The sequence below is a fragment of the Python bivittatus genome, unplaced genomic scaffold (assembly GCF_059951505.1).
Source record: "Python bivittatus isolate LINGU-HERP-01145 unplaced genomic scaffold, Pbiv_v1 ctg000020_np1212, whole genome shotgun sequence".
NCBI classification, from domain to species: domain Eukaryota; kingdom Metazoa; phylum Chordata; class Lepidosauria; order Squamata; family Pythonidae; genus Python; species Python bivittatus.
The window spans coordinates 14,148,147-14,166,651 of record NW_028277030.1 but is presented as its reverse complement, the minus strand read 5'-3'; the positions used below and the strand labels follow the sequence as shown (position 1 = coordinate 14,166,651).

At 36.0% G+C, this 18,505-nt stretch overlaps 1 protein-coding gene across 18 annotated transcripts in view; it reads left to right on the top strand.

The window, feature by feature from the left end:
• Positions 1-18,505, top strand: part of PLCB4 (phospholipase C beta 4) — a 172,439-nt gene that overhangs the window by 88,909 nt on the left and 65,025 nt on the right. For all 18 annotated transcript variants that reach the window (XM_088134673.1, XM_088134638.1, XM_088134656.1 and 15 more), the window contains 5 exons: positions 6,400-6,496; positions 8,594-8,674; positions 9,693-9,752; positions 11,328-11,471; positions 16,234-16,313. In XM_088134673.1, coding sequence (XP_087990799.1) covers positions 6,413-6,496; positions 8,594-8,674; positions 9,693-9,752; positions 11,328-11,471; positions 16,234-16,313 — 449 coding nt within the window. In that variant the 5' untranslated portion in view covers positions 6,400-6,412. The remainder of the gene's footprint in view (positions 1-6,399; positions 6,497-8,593; positions 8,675-9,692; positions 9,753-11,327; positions 11,472-16,233; positions 16,314-18,505) is intronic.

Genomic DNA, 18,505 nt, shown 5'->3' with positions numbered 1-18,505 from the left:
TTTTTACCTTTGTTTTTAAAACTTTTAATAAAATATATACAAAGTATAAGTATGTGATCATGCATCAGACTGAATTTAAGTGACATATGAACTTACTGGCATAAGTTTAATTTACAATCATTTTTCCCCATCTCCCACAATTATAATTACATTTGAGGTTGTTCTTTAATGCAATTAGGAACTGTTTGAGAAAGAAAGTTCTTATGATAGCTAAGGATTATGATAGATTGCATGACGTAACATCCGAATGTTTATTTAAATTTGACATTTCATTTCTTGCATTCTGTGTGCATGTCCATTTCTCTGTACTGGATGTGATTTTATTTATTATTTCAATTTATATAGCTGCCCATCTCAAATATATGACTCGGGGTGTCTCACAGACAATTAAATTGTTTATCCTTTGTTATCCTTTTCGCAAATTCATCCTAACTCTCCCAAGGCTTTTTTTCCCCCCTTGTGGTCAGATATATTTTGGTTGCACAGCAACCAGAGATGATACTGCATACAGTTTGTATTCCTCACACATACTCCAAGGCATTATGTGATCTCAACACATTAATAAAGATGTCAGAAGTATATTTTGATATTGATAAACGCAATACCAAATTGTTCAGTTGCTTCTGCCCCCAAAGGAAGGAAAGGGGGAGGATTAATTGGAATTTAATTTTTTTGGGAAATTTTTTTTTCTCAACTCCACCCCAAATATAATTACTAGGTTATTTGAAATAGTGTGCATTTATTTGTTTTCTATGCCAGACTTCTTTACAAAGTTTACTGGTTAATATAAATGCCAACCTTTCTATCCTTACAACAATTGATTAAGATCCTCTGATAGAGATTATGCTTTCTGATCCACTGTTTTTCTTGGTTGAGTACATTCTTTATGCTATGTCTCTCATATTGACCCTCCAGTACTTATATTCCTCTATTCCATAGCTAAATGCACATAAAACAGATTTTGCTCTCAAAATCAGTTGCAACACAAATAGAAGTTGTTGGAAATCTTTCATTTGTTTTGTTTGTTTTGTGGCTATCTGCTTTAGAAACTTTCCATGTGCCCATGTACAGGCTAGAGCTCATCAACTTCCAGAGCAGGAGTGGACAACCTGTGTTACTCCAGATGATGTTAAACTACAGAGTTCAGGATCTCTCAACATTAGCCAAGCTAGCTTCAGCTGTCTGGTATTTACATTAAGCAACATCTAGAGAGCTACAGATTTCTCCAGGTTATAGAACCTGCTTCCTCCTCTGGAACAGAAAGCAAATAATGTTGTTGGCATTTTATATCTCAGGAAAATAGTTTCTTTTCATTCTTGACTATGGTTATGATAATTATCTAGCAGCTCTTCTCCCCTCACATTTTTAATATAATGCATGATCACTGTATGGTTTATTCCAGCCTTCCAACTTGGCATTCCCTCAGTGCATTCAACTGCAGTTCCCAGAGTTGCCAAACTCTATGCTGGCTGTGGAATTTTGAGGGTTGCAACCCCCAATGCATCTGGGAGACCCCAAGTTCACACTGAAAAGGGTTCTTATTGAAAATGTATATGGCTACCTCTGTTAGGCCAAAGGAGTATTAACCAAAGTCATACCCTCTTTCCAAAATATGAATCAAGCATGTGTGGTCGTTCCTTTTCATTGAATGATTTACCTATGTATATAAATTAGCTTTTTAAAAAATGTGGATGATTTAAGGTATATTATTTGCTAAAGACTTTTGCTACCTCTCTCCCCCACTTTTTTTGTTGTTGTAGTATCAACTAGTTATTAATTATATCAAAACTAAGATCTCAAGATTTTTTTCCTTAAATTTTTGGAAAATGGAGAAATTCTTGCTGGCAGTATGTTTAGCATTTCTTTTCTCAGTACTTAAAAATAATTGAATTTTATTTGTTCTGAATTCTATTACTGGCTTTTAGTAGTTATCAGCTCTTACAATATTTTATTTTTGTCCTTGATTTGGCCAAAGTTCCCTCTTAAATTAATTTCAATGTGAGCTAAAGTGTCTCTGGTAAATTCACTCTGATGTACAAATAAATGCTTTACCTACAGTATAATACTTACAAAATGCAGAACCAAAGGTTCTTATAGTATGTATTTTGTATCCCAGTTTTAAGGAACATGGGTCAAAATTTTTCTCAGTAATCTCTGATGTTGTTATAATGTCAGTTGTTTTATGAGACTTTTATTATCAGTTGTTGAGAAAGTTAATAATGGTTTGCCTCACAAAGTGTTAATCTGTTCCTGCAGATAATAATTAAGTGGAAATAACCACTTAATGAGACATACCCCTGAGTGATGGGTCAGAAGATAGAGCAAGTGTTTGTCATCTGGCATTAGCAGAGAGTGTAAGTTAAGATGAGCCAAAAAAAGAGAGCCTATTTTGAATGGAGCTAAACAGGTCCATGTAGTTTTCTTGGCAATAACACAGAAGTGGTCCGCCACTGTCTTCTTGTTCCACAATATTTTTTTGACTTCCCAATCTAACTGATAGCTCTGGTATATTTGGTATATCATGTCCAAATGCTAATTAGGTTCAGCTCTGCTTAGCTTCTTGAAATCAACAAGGCACATTGACACTTGTAGACATTGCTTTTTATGCAGTCAGTCATCTTCTTCACCACTGCAGCCTCTGGTATCACAGATACATGCTGGATCACTGCATTTTGAGAAATTGCTTTACTGTATTCAATTAAGTAAATGGAGAAAATGTGGTTTTAAATAGCAGAAATTGAATTGTAATTTTCTTCTCCAGTTTGTAGAATGTGTTATCCCTATACATTTTTCTTACAGAACAGTCAATTGTTAAGATAAAATATACCTATAATATTTTCTTTTCAAATGACTGTTGAGGATTGTAATTAAGTTTTATATGGGATATCATATATATGTGGGTGAATTATATGTACAGATTCAGAGTACAGTATTCAGCTATTCTTCCTCAAATCAGTTCTTGGTATCTCTAGGTATGTAGTTTCTGAAGTATTTTGTTTGGACTGGTTTCAATTTCCTGTGCAACAGGTGGCCATTTCTCCTTGCTTTTTGGATCAGAGAATTTGGGGCTGTTGCTTTATGAGCTCATAAGATGTTGTAGAAATTGTTGCCTGAAGGTTATCAGTTGAATAGTTAAATTCAAACAATTAGGCATTGTTCAGCTGGTGTTGCTAAGTTTATGACTTTGATCACCAAAATTCATTATTATTGGCATCCAAACGATCTATAAGTACTTTGGTTTTTGATTGTTAACAAAGAGGCTTCAAGCTCCTGATACTATTTTACAAATTCCCATGATGTTTTATCATCTGGATTCCACAGAGAAGAGATTCTCCAAGCATTTCATATTGGTATTTATTGTCCTTATGTGTCAGAGAATCTATAGATAATGACAGATGTTTTATTATATTGTAGTTTCCCCATAATATTAAGAGAAAATTATGTCTATTTTAATCAAGTGATGGTCAAGGTGACACGCTTTGTGCATCATAAGCCAGTGTATTATTTTTACTCTTACTGTTACTGAAAAATGTGAAAGCTATTCATTTTTTATATTGCAGTGAAGCTGTCCATACAATTAATGTTTCTGATGTCTTTGTAGCTTTGATGTCTACAAGTTACTTAATTATGAACCATTGAAAATGGTTTCTATTTTGCATGCACACTTTTTATTTTTGTTTAAATTGGTCAAGAATTGCAGTAAAAACACTGATTAATACACATTTTTATTAGAGTTAGGATGTTGACTTGATTTTCATCATCTATGTGCCAGCAATAAGTACTATTCTCACTTGAATGCCCTTGCTCCACAGATGTAGCCCATAAAGTTCCTTTTTGCTATTAACTATTATAAGGGGGGGAGGGGATTACTCTTGAGGATATAATGTATTGTAAGACAGGGATTTAAAATCCTTACTCTCAGGTATGTTTCCCAAAAGTCTTCTTTCAAAATGATACACAATACTTCAGTGTATTTTATATTTAATCCTCTAATGTTTTGCTTAGTCTTGGTGTCACAAGAATATACAGTAGGAGAAAAATAATGTACGTATGTGACTTAATCTCTTTAGAGGAAAAAAGTGAATAAGCCTCGTCTTTTTAACTGAAGCAAGTGAATGGCAAGGCATAGCCATCTTTATTAAAGTTTAGTTTCATTTATTACCTATGGATTCTTACAATGCATATTTAAAAGGTATTGCAGCATATGATTTTGGATGCTTAAAATAAAACAATGAAAGATCTGGGTTTAGAATGTATTTAGAAAGTATGAAGCATAGGTAAAATTATCCTCAAGAATTTTGAGGAGTTGATGGTTACAGGAAGAGACAGCAAGTTTTCAAAAGAGTGTTCTGCCTCTCTCATAATTGCCCATCTTTGTTCATGTATCTTGTTTTCAGAAGTAATTTAACATTAAAACTTAAAAAGAGAGAACTGCACTGAGATAACAGTAATTTCCTTTGCCTATCTTTACATGTCTGAAACAATTTTCATTAGTTGGCAAAGTCATGTGTTTGTATATCAGTGCTTCATCTCCAGGGAGTTCAGAACTTCTTTGCTAGCTTTTAATCTAAATCATAATTTTCTGAAGGTCATGAGCTTTTGTTTAAGGCAATGTGTTATGTCTGTATTAATTTTCTACAGACAAAAGCAAAGAGGTATTAAAATAAGTCCTTTTGATATTTTTAATTTAAAGTTCCAATCTCAGTTCACTTCCCAACCTTCTCTTAACCAAACAAGTTAGGGAAAGGATGCAGAGCAGAGTTTCTGGAATGTTTTCCAACCCCTTACACATAACCCTGGGTCAAATGACTAGGAAGGAAGTGGGAGGGGCTTGCTGCCAAATTCTTTGTCCCATAGGGATGCATTGAGGAAATTATTTTGGGAGGTTTTTCTCTTCTATCCCCTACCTGATCCAGCCACTTTTCAAATTTAGCCTTTCTCTTGTTGGCTTCTACTGCCACACAAAATTTGGTCCCATTCTCTTTTTTTTGGTGGAGGGGGGAGTTGTGCTGTTGATGGACAGCCAGAGCCTTGAGTGCTTTTACATACAGCGTTTCTATTGCTTTTACATACTTTATTTCCAACAGTCCATTGGGTTGGAAAGTATAACAAGGTAAGGATAGGATGCTGAACATGGCTTCTAGACGTTTTTCCCCATCCTTTAACAATAGCTCCACTCTGGGTCCCATTCCGTTCTGGTTTTGAGGGTTATCCTGTGGGTGAATAAAAAGCCAGAGCCCTGAACCCCTTTACAAGATTTATTTCTAAACCATTAGGTTGAAAAGATTAAAAAGGGTATACCTAAATTCTGCAGAGAAAGTGCAGTCTTTTAGAACTTGAAATAAAGGCTGTTATGTTTATTCAAATGAAAACTCTGCTCTCTAGCAATATTTCTCAGCAATTTACCAAGGCTAAACTGTTTTGTCTTTGTTTTTGTTGGTGGTTTGTTTTTGTTTTTGTTTTTTTTGTCCCCACATTGCAGCTTTTAATGAGATCAGCAGTTAATTTATTTTTCTTTAGCTGCCTCTGGCTTTCGACACTCTTCCTATTTTCTGACTTGGAGCCATAGGGTTTACTTAGAATTCTCTCTGATTAATAGTATTAAATAGTATGTTGAATGTTTTTGTTTTCGTTCCTAAATATTTTTCAGAAGGGTGCATTTTCAGCTAGAGATCTTAATGTCATGATGGTTTAATTCTCAATTGCATCACTTAAAATTGAAGAGTTGATTAAAATGAGGACTTGTAAATATTTCTCAATAAATATTTGCTAAAATCAGTGGCATGAATATTTTCTTTGGCACCTGCCAGGCTTCTACCACCAATGTGAATTTTTAAAAGCATTATTTTATTCTTAAACAAAATCACATGGATGGTTATCATGTTCAAAGCACATCTTTCATTCCGAGAAAGTCTCATGGGCATTTTTAGAAAACTAAAAGGATTGGTAGTTGGTAACCTGCTGATTTAGAAATATGCCCATTGACCTGGAAAAAATATAAAGGTTAATAAGGGTGGGTAGTGTATGTCCTGGGTGCCAGAGAAGATGGTGATAAGCATCTTCAGTAGTTAGCTTTCTGATAAATAAACACCTTGTGCCCACCCTCCATAGAGCCTTTTGTGAGCACACCTACAATACAGTCTCAAAATTTCAAAGCTCTTCAAATGGTGGTCCCTGCTAGTTAAGATACCCCAGAGGCAAAATTCAAGTATTCCTGGCAATAGGACTGGGAAAACCTTTGTCTGGATTTTCATGTAAATTGAGTGTTTTCTGTAGGATTTGCTATAAAGAACAATAAGTGGCAGTATGAATAATCCTAATTAACAATTTATTGTGGTTCTTTATGAGAGACAAATATGGCAACAATTTATTTCATTTGCTTTGTTCCTTTTCATTCAGGGTAGTCTACAGAATGGCAAAACCATACGAATTTAACTGGCAGAAGCCAGTTCCATCCTTTCTACAGGATGGAGCTATTTTTGACAGATACGAAGAGGTAAGGAGTTTATACAATATCTGGAAATACAGCTGGAAACTGTATTCTGGAAACTGCATTCTGAGGGCAAACAATAGATGTCTGTTTCTGGCCATTATTGCTTCACAGAGAGGAATATCAAAAACCACCTTTTGGGAAAGCAACCGCTGTGTGAGGTAGGGTCAGAAAAAGAGGGCTCATTCTGAGTCAAAATCTAACTTAAGCATCCTGTTAGTCATGGTAGACAGAGGGAAAAGACCCAAATTACAGCTGTTCCCAATATTATCTCCCTCCAAATTTATCCCTAGAGTCCTGATCGCTAAGCAGAATTGTAACTAATACTAATCCATTATATGTGTGTGTGTGTGTGTGTGTGTGTGTATGTTTCAATGATTGTTCTCCTGCAGGAAGCAGTGTTGGAAACTGTAATAAGCATTCGCATTCAATTTGGTGGGAACACATGTGTTTAAATATATTGTTATATGAATGTGCAGCAACTGAATTCCCACTTTTTCGCCATCTTTAAAAATTCTTCATTGAAAAACGAATTGAAAGAAAAATATGTCCACAGACCACAATGTAAGGAAGGCCAGAAAGCCATGGCGTTTATCCAAGTCCAGGTCAGGAAATACCCATATATGCAAGGGCCTAGAGGGTTCAGTGATCTGCATAAATGTAAACGGGTAAAAAGAAGTCATCCCAAGGAATGTGAGAGGGAACATATTGCATTTTCCAAAGATTAAAATGCAGTATGTTATTCTTTTATTTAACCATGCGATCAGCATTCCTTTTAGGAGTAGATAGTTTGTTTAACTGAATATAACAGTCTGGCATTGTTTGATACTTTAACATGCTTGACATAAATGGAATCTCAAGCACTTGATAGATTAGCTGAACATTCTCCTTAACATGACAAGTAAGAGGAAAGGCCAAAATCCCAATAACCCTCTTTAGCAACACGTTACTCCATTTTCTTAGCTCTTGCAATAAAAAAGAGCTTTTAAACATTTAAGGCCTGCTAAGATTACTGCAAGTCTTAGTCCCAATATTCGTAGCATACCACGGGGAAATGTAAGTAGCTTGCTGAACATTTATTGCTTAGAAAAAGATTCCTCAGCATTTAACTCCCCATCCCAAATATAAAAATGTGATCCAGCTGGTATTAGAAATATGCAGATGCTCTTTTCCAACAGGATGCAGTGCTTCCACACACATGCAGGAGATTATTTCCACAGCACAAACCAAATCTAATTTGAAGTTTCTGTGCAGGAATCATAGCAGTCTGTTATAGTGAATGGTAGGGCTGGGTACACCTGGGTACACCTCCAATGCTTGCATCCAAATGTTATCTTCTGGATGAAGTTTGTAAAATAAATGGTACCTTCATATGTTTGCAGACCCAATCAGACAAGTTTTCCAGTAATTTTTTTAAACTTAAAATTGGAATGAAATTTGAGATGGAAGTCTGTCTCCAAAAACAGATAGTTGATGGGAACCCTGCCCTGTTAATCTCTAATATAGAATGCCCAGATTCATGGGAAAAGGTGGTGGTGGTGGTGGTAGTGGTGATGATGAGGAGGAGGAGCAGCAGCAGCAGCAGCAGCAGCAGCAGCTATCCAGTTGTTGTCAACTCTTAGTGACCACATAGATAGATTTTCTCCATGATGATCTGTCCCTAACCTGGTCCTTCAGCTCTTCCAACAGTGCATTCATCGTTACTGTAACTGAGTGCACCCACCTTGCTGCCGGTTGTCCTCTTCTTCTCTTTCCTTCCACCTTTCCCAGCATTAGAGCCTTTTCCAGAGAGCTAGGTCTTTGCATAAAGTGTCCAAAGTAGGATAATTTGAGCCTGGGGAAAAGATGAGGTATGTCCTATAAGCATATATAGGAATCTATAGATCCTATGAATATTCCTCCACAGGTAAAAGTACTCTTAGTGGAGTGTTTCAAGGTCATAATGTTTAACTGTACTGAATAGCATTTCTACAAAGTTCACTTTGTTGGCTTTGGTTATTAATGTATTTAATATGTTTTGTCTCTGAATTTTAAAAAAAGGTGGATAAATTGGGTTCTAAATTCTTGCTTGGAGCTGAATATTTTGGATTTCTCTTTCAACAGGAATCTTTTGTCTTTGAGCCAAGCTGCCTCTTTAAAGTTGATGAATTTGGCTTTTTTCTGTCATGGAAAAGTGAGGGAAAGGTAAAATTTATAATGATCTCATGATTTCTTTACCTGCTCTAACAAGCATAAGGCACAGTTCTATCTGTTCTAATGGGAGGCACTGTTTCCAAATATCAGGGCCTTAGGTTATAATGCTACAAATCTTGTGCCCTGTAATTTGTTGAGACAGCTCCCATAATATCCAGTTGCTATTGTTGTTTTGCTGTAGAGGGATTGTAAGAATTGAAATTGAACAACTCTAGAGGACTTCAGGCTCGATAAGGCTGCTAAGCACACTTATTAAAAGTATAATTATGAATAAATATTTCTAGGATTGTACTATTAATTTGAAGAGGAGAAAATCATTTTCTGCCAATAATTTAGTTCCCTCCCATGTTTTTTTCTTTAATAGCGAAGAGGGAAAAATTTCATATGTTTATGGACGGAAAGAGTGTATGTGGACTTGCCGTCCTTGTTCTGTGTCTTCTTGCTATTTTCTTCTTGCCTGCATAGCAACATCTCATTTTTGTTCCCTTTGATCTCATGATGCAGCATTGATTTCACCTCATTTTGTATAGCTGGGTATAGGAACATATGGGAGGGACAGGTATGAATTGGGCAAGTAGCTGCTGAATTTATTTTCTGTGGGGTTAATGGTGTAACAGTTTGAAACCTGTGGCCAGGTATTACTGAACTACAACCTCTAGCATCTCTCACCTTTGGCCGTGTGGAATGGAGTTCCTGGAAGAACCTCTGAAGACCAATGGATTCCCCACCTTTCCACAGGAGAGTTTACCAAGTTGTGATCCTATGCCCCCTCCCCTCATCAGACCTCATCCACCATGGCCAATGGTTAGATATGATGGAATTTAGAGTCTGACAAATTCTAGAGAGCACAGGTTCTCCATGTCTATTTTTACTGATAGTAATATAATATATACTGCCTGATATTAATTAAGATTGTATATTCTTTGAATGCTTAACTGTTGATATATTTTCTATTTCAAGATACATCACATTGGATCCTTGGCATTTATGTTATTCCTTTCTGTTCCAGGAAGGGCAAGTTTTAGAATGTTCCCTGATCAATAGTATTCGCTTTGGAGCAGTGCCAAAGGTATTTCTGTAGTTCTGTTTTAAAGTATTGTTTTACACAATAACTATTGGCTTGAGGCCCAGGAATGGAAACTACCTTCAACCTCAAAAACTTCTGAAGACTTTGCACCCTTAAGGGACAATGAATTTTTAATTTTGAAAAAATGGGCTGTAGAAACTTTAACTTTTGGTGAGGATCAGATAATTTAGAAATGTTTATATTCAAAGGCTATATTACACCCATAGGTCTGAGGTTTTCAGTGGCAAACATCTAAGCATGTGCTCAAATTTTCCCGCGTAAGTCAGTGATACTAAGAAGCACTTTCCTGTTGCTTGGATTATATCATAAGCATTTAAAAATAAAATCTAGACTTTAGATCAAGGCTTCTTGATACAGAATATCTTCAGACGTTGATGCCGATGATGATGATGATGATAAGTATTTTTAATACACATGTTTTTATTGGGATTCTGATTTTAGTGAAGATGGTGCCATTCAAATGAATTCTCTTGAACTGAATCAATAAACTGGAAGCTTCTATATCAAAATGACATGTTTGTGTTTGAGCAGGTTATCTGAAATTTATCTTTTTCCTTCAGGTCTGGCTTTTGTCTAGTCTGTTGAGGTCATAGGATGGTGATTAATTTCATAGATTGATATTTTTTCATTCATTCTTCTCACATAATCTATCCTGCCGGCAGTGGGAGTAATATAAGAATTGGCTAGCTTGGCTGATGGTAGTAAGTCACCATCTTCTGTGAATGTAAGTTGGTATTCATACATTCATCAGAAGACAGACAGATATGATACAGCCCACTTCAAATAATTTAACCCATACCCTGTAATGATTAGTTGGTTATGGCTAATGAAATTTTCGTATAAATGCAAAACAGTTCATGAAAGTGAAATTTAATGTTAGTTGAAAATCAGAAGTGTCCCAAACATATTACTCTCTGAGGCAGTGGGAATAAGTAGTGCTTCCCACCCCCATTTCATTTCCACAAGCAAACTAAAGTGGAAATCAAAATTTACTCGAATGCTAGAATTGAACCAAATGCTAGTAATGAACTCCAGAATCTACTTTATAAGGTTTTGCCTGGACTTATTTTTAAAAATTGCATGATCTCAAAGGGACATTTGAACAAGGAATGGAAGCTACTGATGTATTCCTAATATATTTTCCCCAATATAGTGTCTTCCAGATGTTTTGAGACTGTATGCTATCTCTGGAAATTTTGAGAGTTGCAGCACATTTGGAAGGTGCCAGTTGGGGAAGGGTGTCCTAAGGTACCCTTTTTTCCTCCCCAGTAACTATGATTGGAATATTTCACTTCAGTGAGATCACTGCACACAGAACCCAATAATTATTTAATATGAATATGACCTGTGTATAATATTATCAGTTGCATAAGTAGAAAATGAAATATTTCTAAACATGTGCTTGTTGTAGTGACAAAAAAATAAAGAAATATAAATATAAAAAATATAAAGAAAGTAAATATGAATAAGAAATGTTTATGGGTGAAAATGAACAATATATTATTCTTTTTTTTTATCCATGGATTTTTTTTTCAAGCAATTAATTTTGTCCAACAGGATCCAAAAATACTAGCTGCTCTTGAAGCTGTTAGTAAAGCAGAAAATGAACTTGAAGGACGAATAGTGTGTGTCTGTAGTGGCACCGATCTGGTGAACATCAACTTCACATACATGGTAGCAGAAAGCACTGAAGACGCTAAGGTACTGCAGTTAAACATAGCTTGGGTGATTTGTGGCATTATTGTTCCATATAAGTCCCTAATATTATTTAAGAGTTTGGCAAACATTAATCTAAACACAGATCTTTTGACATCAATGGCAAAAATGAGCTAATACTTCAATTGACTTGGTGAACTACTTTTCAAATTATCTGGGTGTTTCCTCTGTATGGGAAAAATGTTAGAGCGGCAGTTAGGAAGTGTGTAGATGTGTGATAAACAATTACAGTGCAGTGAGAGATGTAATTTATAACCCTTCAAACTAGGAGTGATAAGAACTGACTTTGATTTGATATGTAAGATCATAATCTGCAGTCTTTTAAAAGAAGCATTATTCATTGTGTGTTATGGTAACAAGGGAAGTACAGTAAGGAAGTATAAACTCTGATATTTGATTAATGGAAGTAACAAAACAAAATTCACCCCACTAAATAGCAATTTTAGGGTCCTTGAAAAGGTATATATATATTCCTTGCAAACTGCTCATCCAAATCACAGAGGTATTTGTGGAGTGGCAGAGCGACTTTAAAACAGCTGTTTCCCTTCTTCACTTATGAAAAGGGAGAAGAGAGGTATTTCAGGAACATGTCGGGGTGGATCATGTGATGCTCTGGATCCATCAGATCCCAAAGCACTTTTCCCAGAACTGCTCTAGTAACAGGAGAAATACTATGGCTGCCCTGCATGAAGTGGAAAGATAATATTCTCAAGAAGATGCTACTTCAGGGACCATAGAGTAAATGCAGATAGTCTACCAGGAGAAAGAGAAGCTTAATTTAATGTCCATGATAAGTTAATAGCATCTTAAAGCAAAGACACTTTTACAAAACGATGATTAACATTTAATAAGAATGAGAAGATAAAAATATGTTATTATGAAGAAATCATTTATAGACTTTAATATATAACAAGTGCTGTTTATTGTAAAGTGTTCTAGTTTTTGTTCTTTTAAAGGACAGTAATGTTCTGTTTTATATGTAAACATAATATTTTGTAATAGATGAAGTGAGGAGCATGTGGTCCTTCAGATACTGCTGCATTACAGGTCCAAACATTGTTAACTACTGACCATACTTTTCACCAGTCTGGATAATTGTGCTGGGGAATTTATCCAGTATAAATTCCCCTATAATAAAACAAGTCATAATTGATATTTCAAGGACTTTAGCCAATAATATTTATTTAAAAATCAAAGAATTAATGTTGAGTATTAAATTTGGTTTGAAAAACTTGGCAGTTCCTTAATTCTGCCTGAGGGTATACTTTCCCAGAGAACAGAGAATAAATACAGAGAAATTCAGGCTGTCCTTGCAGAGATTCTTCCAGTAAAGACAGAGCCTTCTGTGGCATTGATTTGAAACAGGTTTTTAGGATATTGAGTTAATGAATTTTGAAGAATCAGATACTCCACATCTTATGAAACAATCAAAGGTTTTTACCTAAACTCTGTGTGGGGCAAATGGCAGTCAAGCTGAGAACGTGGGTAGAGTAACATTTCACTGCTACTTCTCTACCTGGTACACAGAGTTTTTGTCCTAATAGGCTCTTCCCACATATTTTTAACTACATCTGTTCCAGTGTACTAGATTGTCCTTTTGTCCATCCATCATCTCAACTAGGCAAACCAGCTACCTGTGTTTCCTTTCTTTATGTCTCTAGCTCTGCTGTCCTAGTCTCTTGAGAAATCATGTTAATTTGAAATTGTATTTACATATTTGTGCATTTTTCCAAATGTGTGATACCACCCTTAACATACCCATCAAGTTAGATAGAGAAGGCTTTGGACAATCATTCTGCATTGCTGTGAATTATCTGTCAGAGTGTGATTCTGTACAGAAAGTATAGGGTGCATCCAAAATACTGAAGCATACCTATGCCACAATTTGCAAGATTGAAACTGAAGTTGCTTTTAATGTGTTTGGTGCATAAATTCTACTTTAGAGATCTTTAACTTAAGGAAAGGATTCTGTCATTGGAAAAGCAGATTATAATTTGGATTGGAAGGAGGAGGTGACATGCTTAGAACACATGGGTGGAGAGGTTAAAAAAAAAAAAAAAAGACAATGTAAGCAAAAAAGTTGCCAAAGTAAATTATTGTAACAGCCCTGCTAGAAAATATATCCAGCCTCTAACTTTGTATATATCCAATATCTATGGAGAAATTTATGATTGTAAATTATTTTATGAATTGGGCCCTTTGTCCTCCAAAATCCACTGTTGCTGTACAAAGCTTATTTACAACCTGAGAAAATGAAGTAAAACTTGATAGGGCCAGAGCATAGATGAGCTGCCACAGCACATCCTGGGGTCTAGATGATAGCTAATCTTCAGTGGCGAACTCTTTTGGGGGTGATATCATTTGTTTTGTTTTTAAGAGGGAACAGGCACAAATAATAAACTTAACCAGGGTAGATATGAGATAAACCAACTGTGAAATCAGAGTACTGTAGACAGGATGTGAGAAGGCAAAACGCTGAAGTTGTAATGTAAATGGCTGGTCCTATTTGTGATGCACTTCATCTCATACTTTTCTGAAGCAAAAAACAGTATTTATTTGTAAAACTGATATATATTTGAACTGCATAAAGTTTCTGCAGCTAACATATGAGGTAACCAACTGGAAGGAAACTCTGTACTGTTACAGTGCGAGATGAGGTGGGATGGGAGTCAGATTCTGGTTTATACTGCCAGATGATAGCATTAATTATGCCATAAATGACTGAGTGGATAAAGTGTGTAAGATTGGAGAGACCTTATTTCAGATTCTTAGATAGCCAAGGATATCTGTGATATTCTAGCTCATGGCATGAATTGTGTGTGGGTGGAGAATCCACACAGCTCTGAAGTCTGCACAGAGGGTAGGATAATATATAAATGGGACTACAATTATTACTCTCCTTGCTTACCTTCTTAGCCATTTTATGCATTCAGAGCTTGTTCGTGGAGGACATCAGTTTTTACGTACTTATTAATTTTGGAAAGAGGCATATTTATAAGGTAGCTACAATATTAGTAGACACTAAACGGCAATCTTGCTAATTCAGAATACCCCACTTCTTATGTAAAGTCTGGGCCTCCACATTTCATCTTAAAATCAAGAAGAGTACAACACTATTTTAGAGAAATATCAACATGTTTTTCTCCCCCAATTTCTGGTCAATTCTTCAACTGTATGATATTCTGAACTTCTGCTGACACCTGGTGGTGTCATTGTGGAAGAAGTGTTTAATTCTTTCATTTTTAAAACATGAAAGGTTACCTTTTTACTTTGTTTCAATCTTTCAGATGCTGCAAAAGGCCCTAGCTTTTCAAAATGGAAGGTTATTTTGGCAATTTTGTATTCATACTTCAAATATGTGAATTCAATATCATGATTTAAAGAGGAGCAGCTATCCATATAAAACAAGGTGTTTTTTTTCCCAATAGAAGAAGGTGGGAGAGAGAGAGAATTGCTTTCTTATTAGTAAAGAATAGTAATTAGGATATAAATACTAGTAACAAGCTCCAGGTACACAAGCACCATTCAACTCTGAGCGCCATCAAATACCTGGGAGGGGGAAGAATTATCAGATATTTCTATACATGAAAGTCCCAGCAAAGATTGTGCCAAAGACCTACCAATAAAACTGTCATTGACTTTTTGGCTATTGTTGATTGAGAGTGTGGTCCAGTGGTCCCATCACAAAAATGAGCTATCTATGCATTAAAAATGATTTCTAATTTTAGATGTATCCAGAGATTGGAGTAGATAAACCAATCAATAAATCACATCTCTTCCTCCCTCCTCGATAACTGTATTGCAAGCTATATTAACTATGTTGCAGCTATTCTAATTATGTAAAATAACCCTGCTATTTATACCAAGTTATACAATCATATATTAGCTAGAAAGGCTCTGTTTTACTGGTGTGCTCGTGGCTTATCTTTTCAGCTTCTCAGATTGCCACTGAATTCAGATGGAATGTATAGGCAATTCTGATTCACAGTGTACAAAATTTGTAAGATTGGGTATAGAGTTTGTAGATAGTGTCCAGACAGGAACTACAGCTTGCACAAGAAGAGACTTTTAAATAAATCAGAAGATCTTTTATACAGATGAAAAGGGAAGGAAGGGAGCACTATTTAACAAAATATTCCTTTACAGTTGCCTTCAATTCAGTTAATACTACCATATATAAATTTGTTTAATTATGGGCTGAAGCTATCAACAACAGGTGAAGTGGGTATTTGAATGGATTATTAATGGAAAGCTTAATAAACCAATTAGGAATAGTTGATTATAAGATGTAGTACTTAGCTGTAGCATTTTTTTGTTTTCAAAAGAATAAATTCTTTGTTGAATCTTCATTGTGGATTTTTTTTTTCTTGTGAGGCATCACAGTGGTAGTATTTGTTCCAAATGTGATTGTTGCTGTATGGGACCTGACAGTGAATACCATGAACCCACCTAAATAAGTCACATTCCCCTTCCCAATCATTTTCCATTCTACAGTATGGGAAGAAACCTTTTATGTGGTATATGTATGGGTTGTAAGAAGATCATATATTATTTGATATGTGTTGAAAATTCTTCCAAGTAAGTCTAGGGCTACTATATAAGCACTACTAATTATTCTAACTTGTATTGCTTGAAGATGTTTTTGTATTTATAAGAACATTTGCTTTTGAAACTGGCTGATTGAGTGTTCACTATACACACTTGTGGGCACACACAGACATATTTGTTTTATCTTTTTGTCTTTCAGCAATGGGTTGATGGACTCAGATCAATCATACGTAACTTTAGAGCCAACAATGTTTGTCCCATGACATGCCTCAAGAAACAGTAAGCTTTTTCCCACTCACCTCTTCAATTACAATTTTGTTTTTCCTGCATATTTCTTAACATGCACTTAAAAAAATTCCTTTCCTTACTTGGCCCAACAAGAGATAAATATCTGGGTAAGCTGCAGAAGACATTCCCCACAAATTCAGACATCCATGAGAAATGTGGTATTAATTTATTCTTCATATTTTTCCCACAAATATATGTTCCCAAAGTCAAACACACATTTAGGAGTTAAGGGAGTTCACTGCTGGATGCTATGATCTGTTGAGAGAGGCATTTGTAATTGTTGGTCTTGCCTGATCTTTTCTTGGTTCAGGAGGGAGAATGTCTGCCTACTTACATACAAATGTTCTTATTTCATATGGATCCAGAGCTGAATTATTCTTTTCTTCCTGAGATTTCTCAGAAAATATTCTGAAACATTAGGAAAATGCAGCTCAGGCCAAATGCTTTCTTGTATTCTTCTCATTCTGCTCAGATTGCCCTGAAGTGTATTTGTATGCTCCCCCTCTTTTCCATTTCTTCAAAAGGAAACCTAAAAGATTTAGCAGTAGCAAGTTTGAAAGAATTCTTTTAGTCCTTATTCAGAACCTAGACCTCCCCAGTCTGCTTAAATGCTATTTCCCCATAGAAACTGCTGTTGCTGTCCAAGCAGTAGAAGGTACAAGTCCTTGTTTTCCTTAGGATACGGAACAGTCTTGAAGAGAGATTTAGGGCAGAGGCATCTGAGAGGAAAGTTCAAGAGCCTCTGTACTCACTCTCCCAGCCCTCCATTCACTCTGAAACCACTTGCAATATCTTTATCTGATAGAGGAAGAACCTTTGGGGGAACTAACTGAGCTGCATGTAGTATGTGGTTCCATCATCATGATCATTTCTATATTGCAAAATACTAGGCTGAAGTTGAATGGCTTGCCACAGAGCATCCTTGCTGTGGATGACAGAGGTTGTAGTAGGATATATCTGGAAACAGGTTGTAGAAGTAAGTACTGGATATACAAACACACTAACAGCCCCTCTTACATCACCCTTTAACTTCCTGTAGCTTTTAGCACTCTTTCAGCAAAACTCTCCAGAATGCAGAAATTGCTGCCTTTCTTCATTCAAGTGATTTCAAGCGTATCTCGTGCCTCCTTTCCATTAGTGACATTGCTTATGGAACATGGAAAAGTTAACATATATGTTCTCTGGGGAGCAGAATAACTAGCATTGCCTCTTCTCACTCATAATATGTAGTGTACAGATATTCAAACAAATATTATTGAAAGTGCTTCAGTATTTGCCTTATTTCCTGGATGCTAAAAACATTTCAGCTGAAGCTTCCTGTCCACTATACAGTAGCTGAATTAAATATTTCATGTCTATTTAATTGTGTTCATTCTAGCATGACTGTAAAGGAAGCCGTTAAGGGGAGATGGGATAACAGAATGATAGTAGTCAGAATCATTTTCCTCTGCTTCCTACTTTTGTATGTATATAATATGTATCCTGTTAAGATTTTACCTGTTTTCCACATTTGGAGCATTTGGAGCCAATTAGAACAGTGGCAGGCATTCTATAGGCTGTGGGCTGCATATGGTCCTCCAGCGGCAATTTGTGTCCTCCATACCTCAAGTGTTCGCCTCCCCCCCAAAAAATTAAGGGTGGGAACAAAAATAAGAGGCGTCTGTGAAGCCAAACATTTCCATTCCCATCTTTGAACTGCCCACCCAACCCTTGAAAAATGGCCTGAAATTGCCCTACCAAAATGTTGTCATTTGGGCAATAATGTTTAGCAGTGGATTTTCAGGTTATTTGGGGGGATTTAAAGGGCAGGGTTATGGGTGGAAATGGCAGCAGTTTGTATGGAAAAAAAATAGGTGAAAAATTTCAGCCCTATTACTTCCATTATGATGGAAGTCACTGATCATGATGTCACTGGATGGCCTCCTGCCATCCTCCAGAAGGTTAAGAGGCAGAGTGACCTGTGACCCCTCAACATTGTTGATCTCTGTTTTAGAAGCCCAAGGTTCATTGTAGTAAGTAAAATAGAACCAGAGCTGAGCTGCAACTGACTTGTTAGTTTCACTTTAATTTCTCTTCAAAAGAACTTGAACTTCAGGTTCTTTCATTAGTCTGACTTTTTCTGCCTAAGTTTGAGGAAGCTGCACCTCATCTTCTCTGACCAAACTGAGTTTAGGATGAGCCCC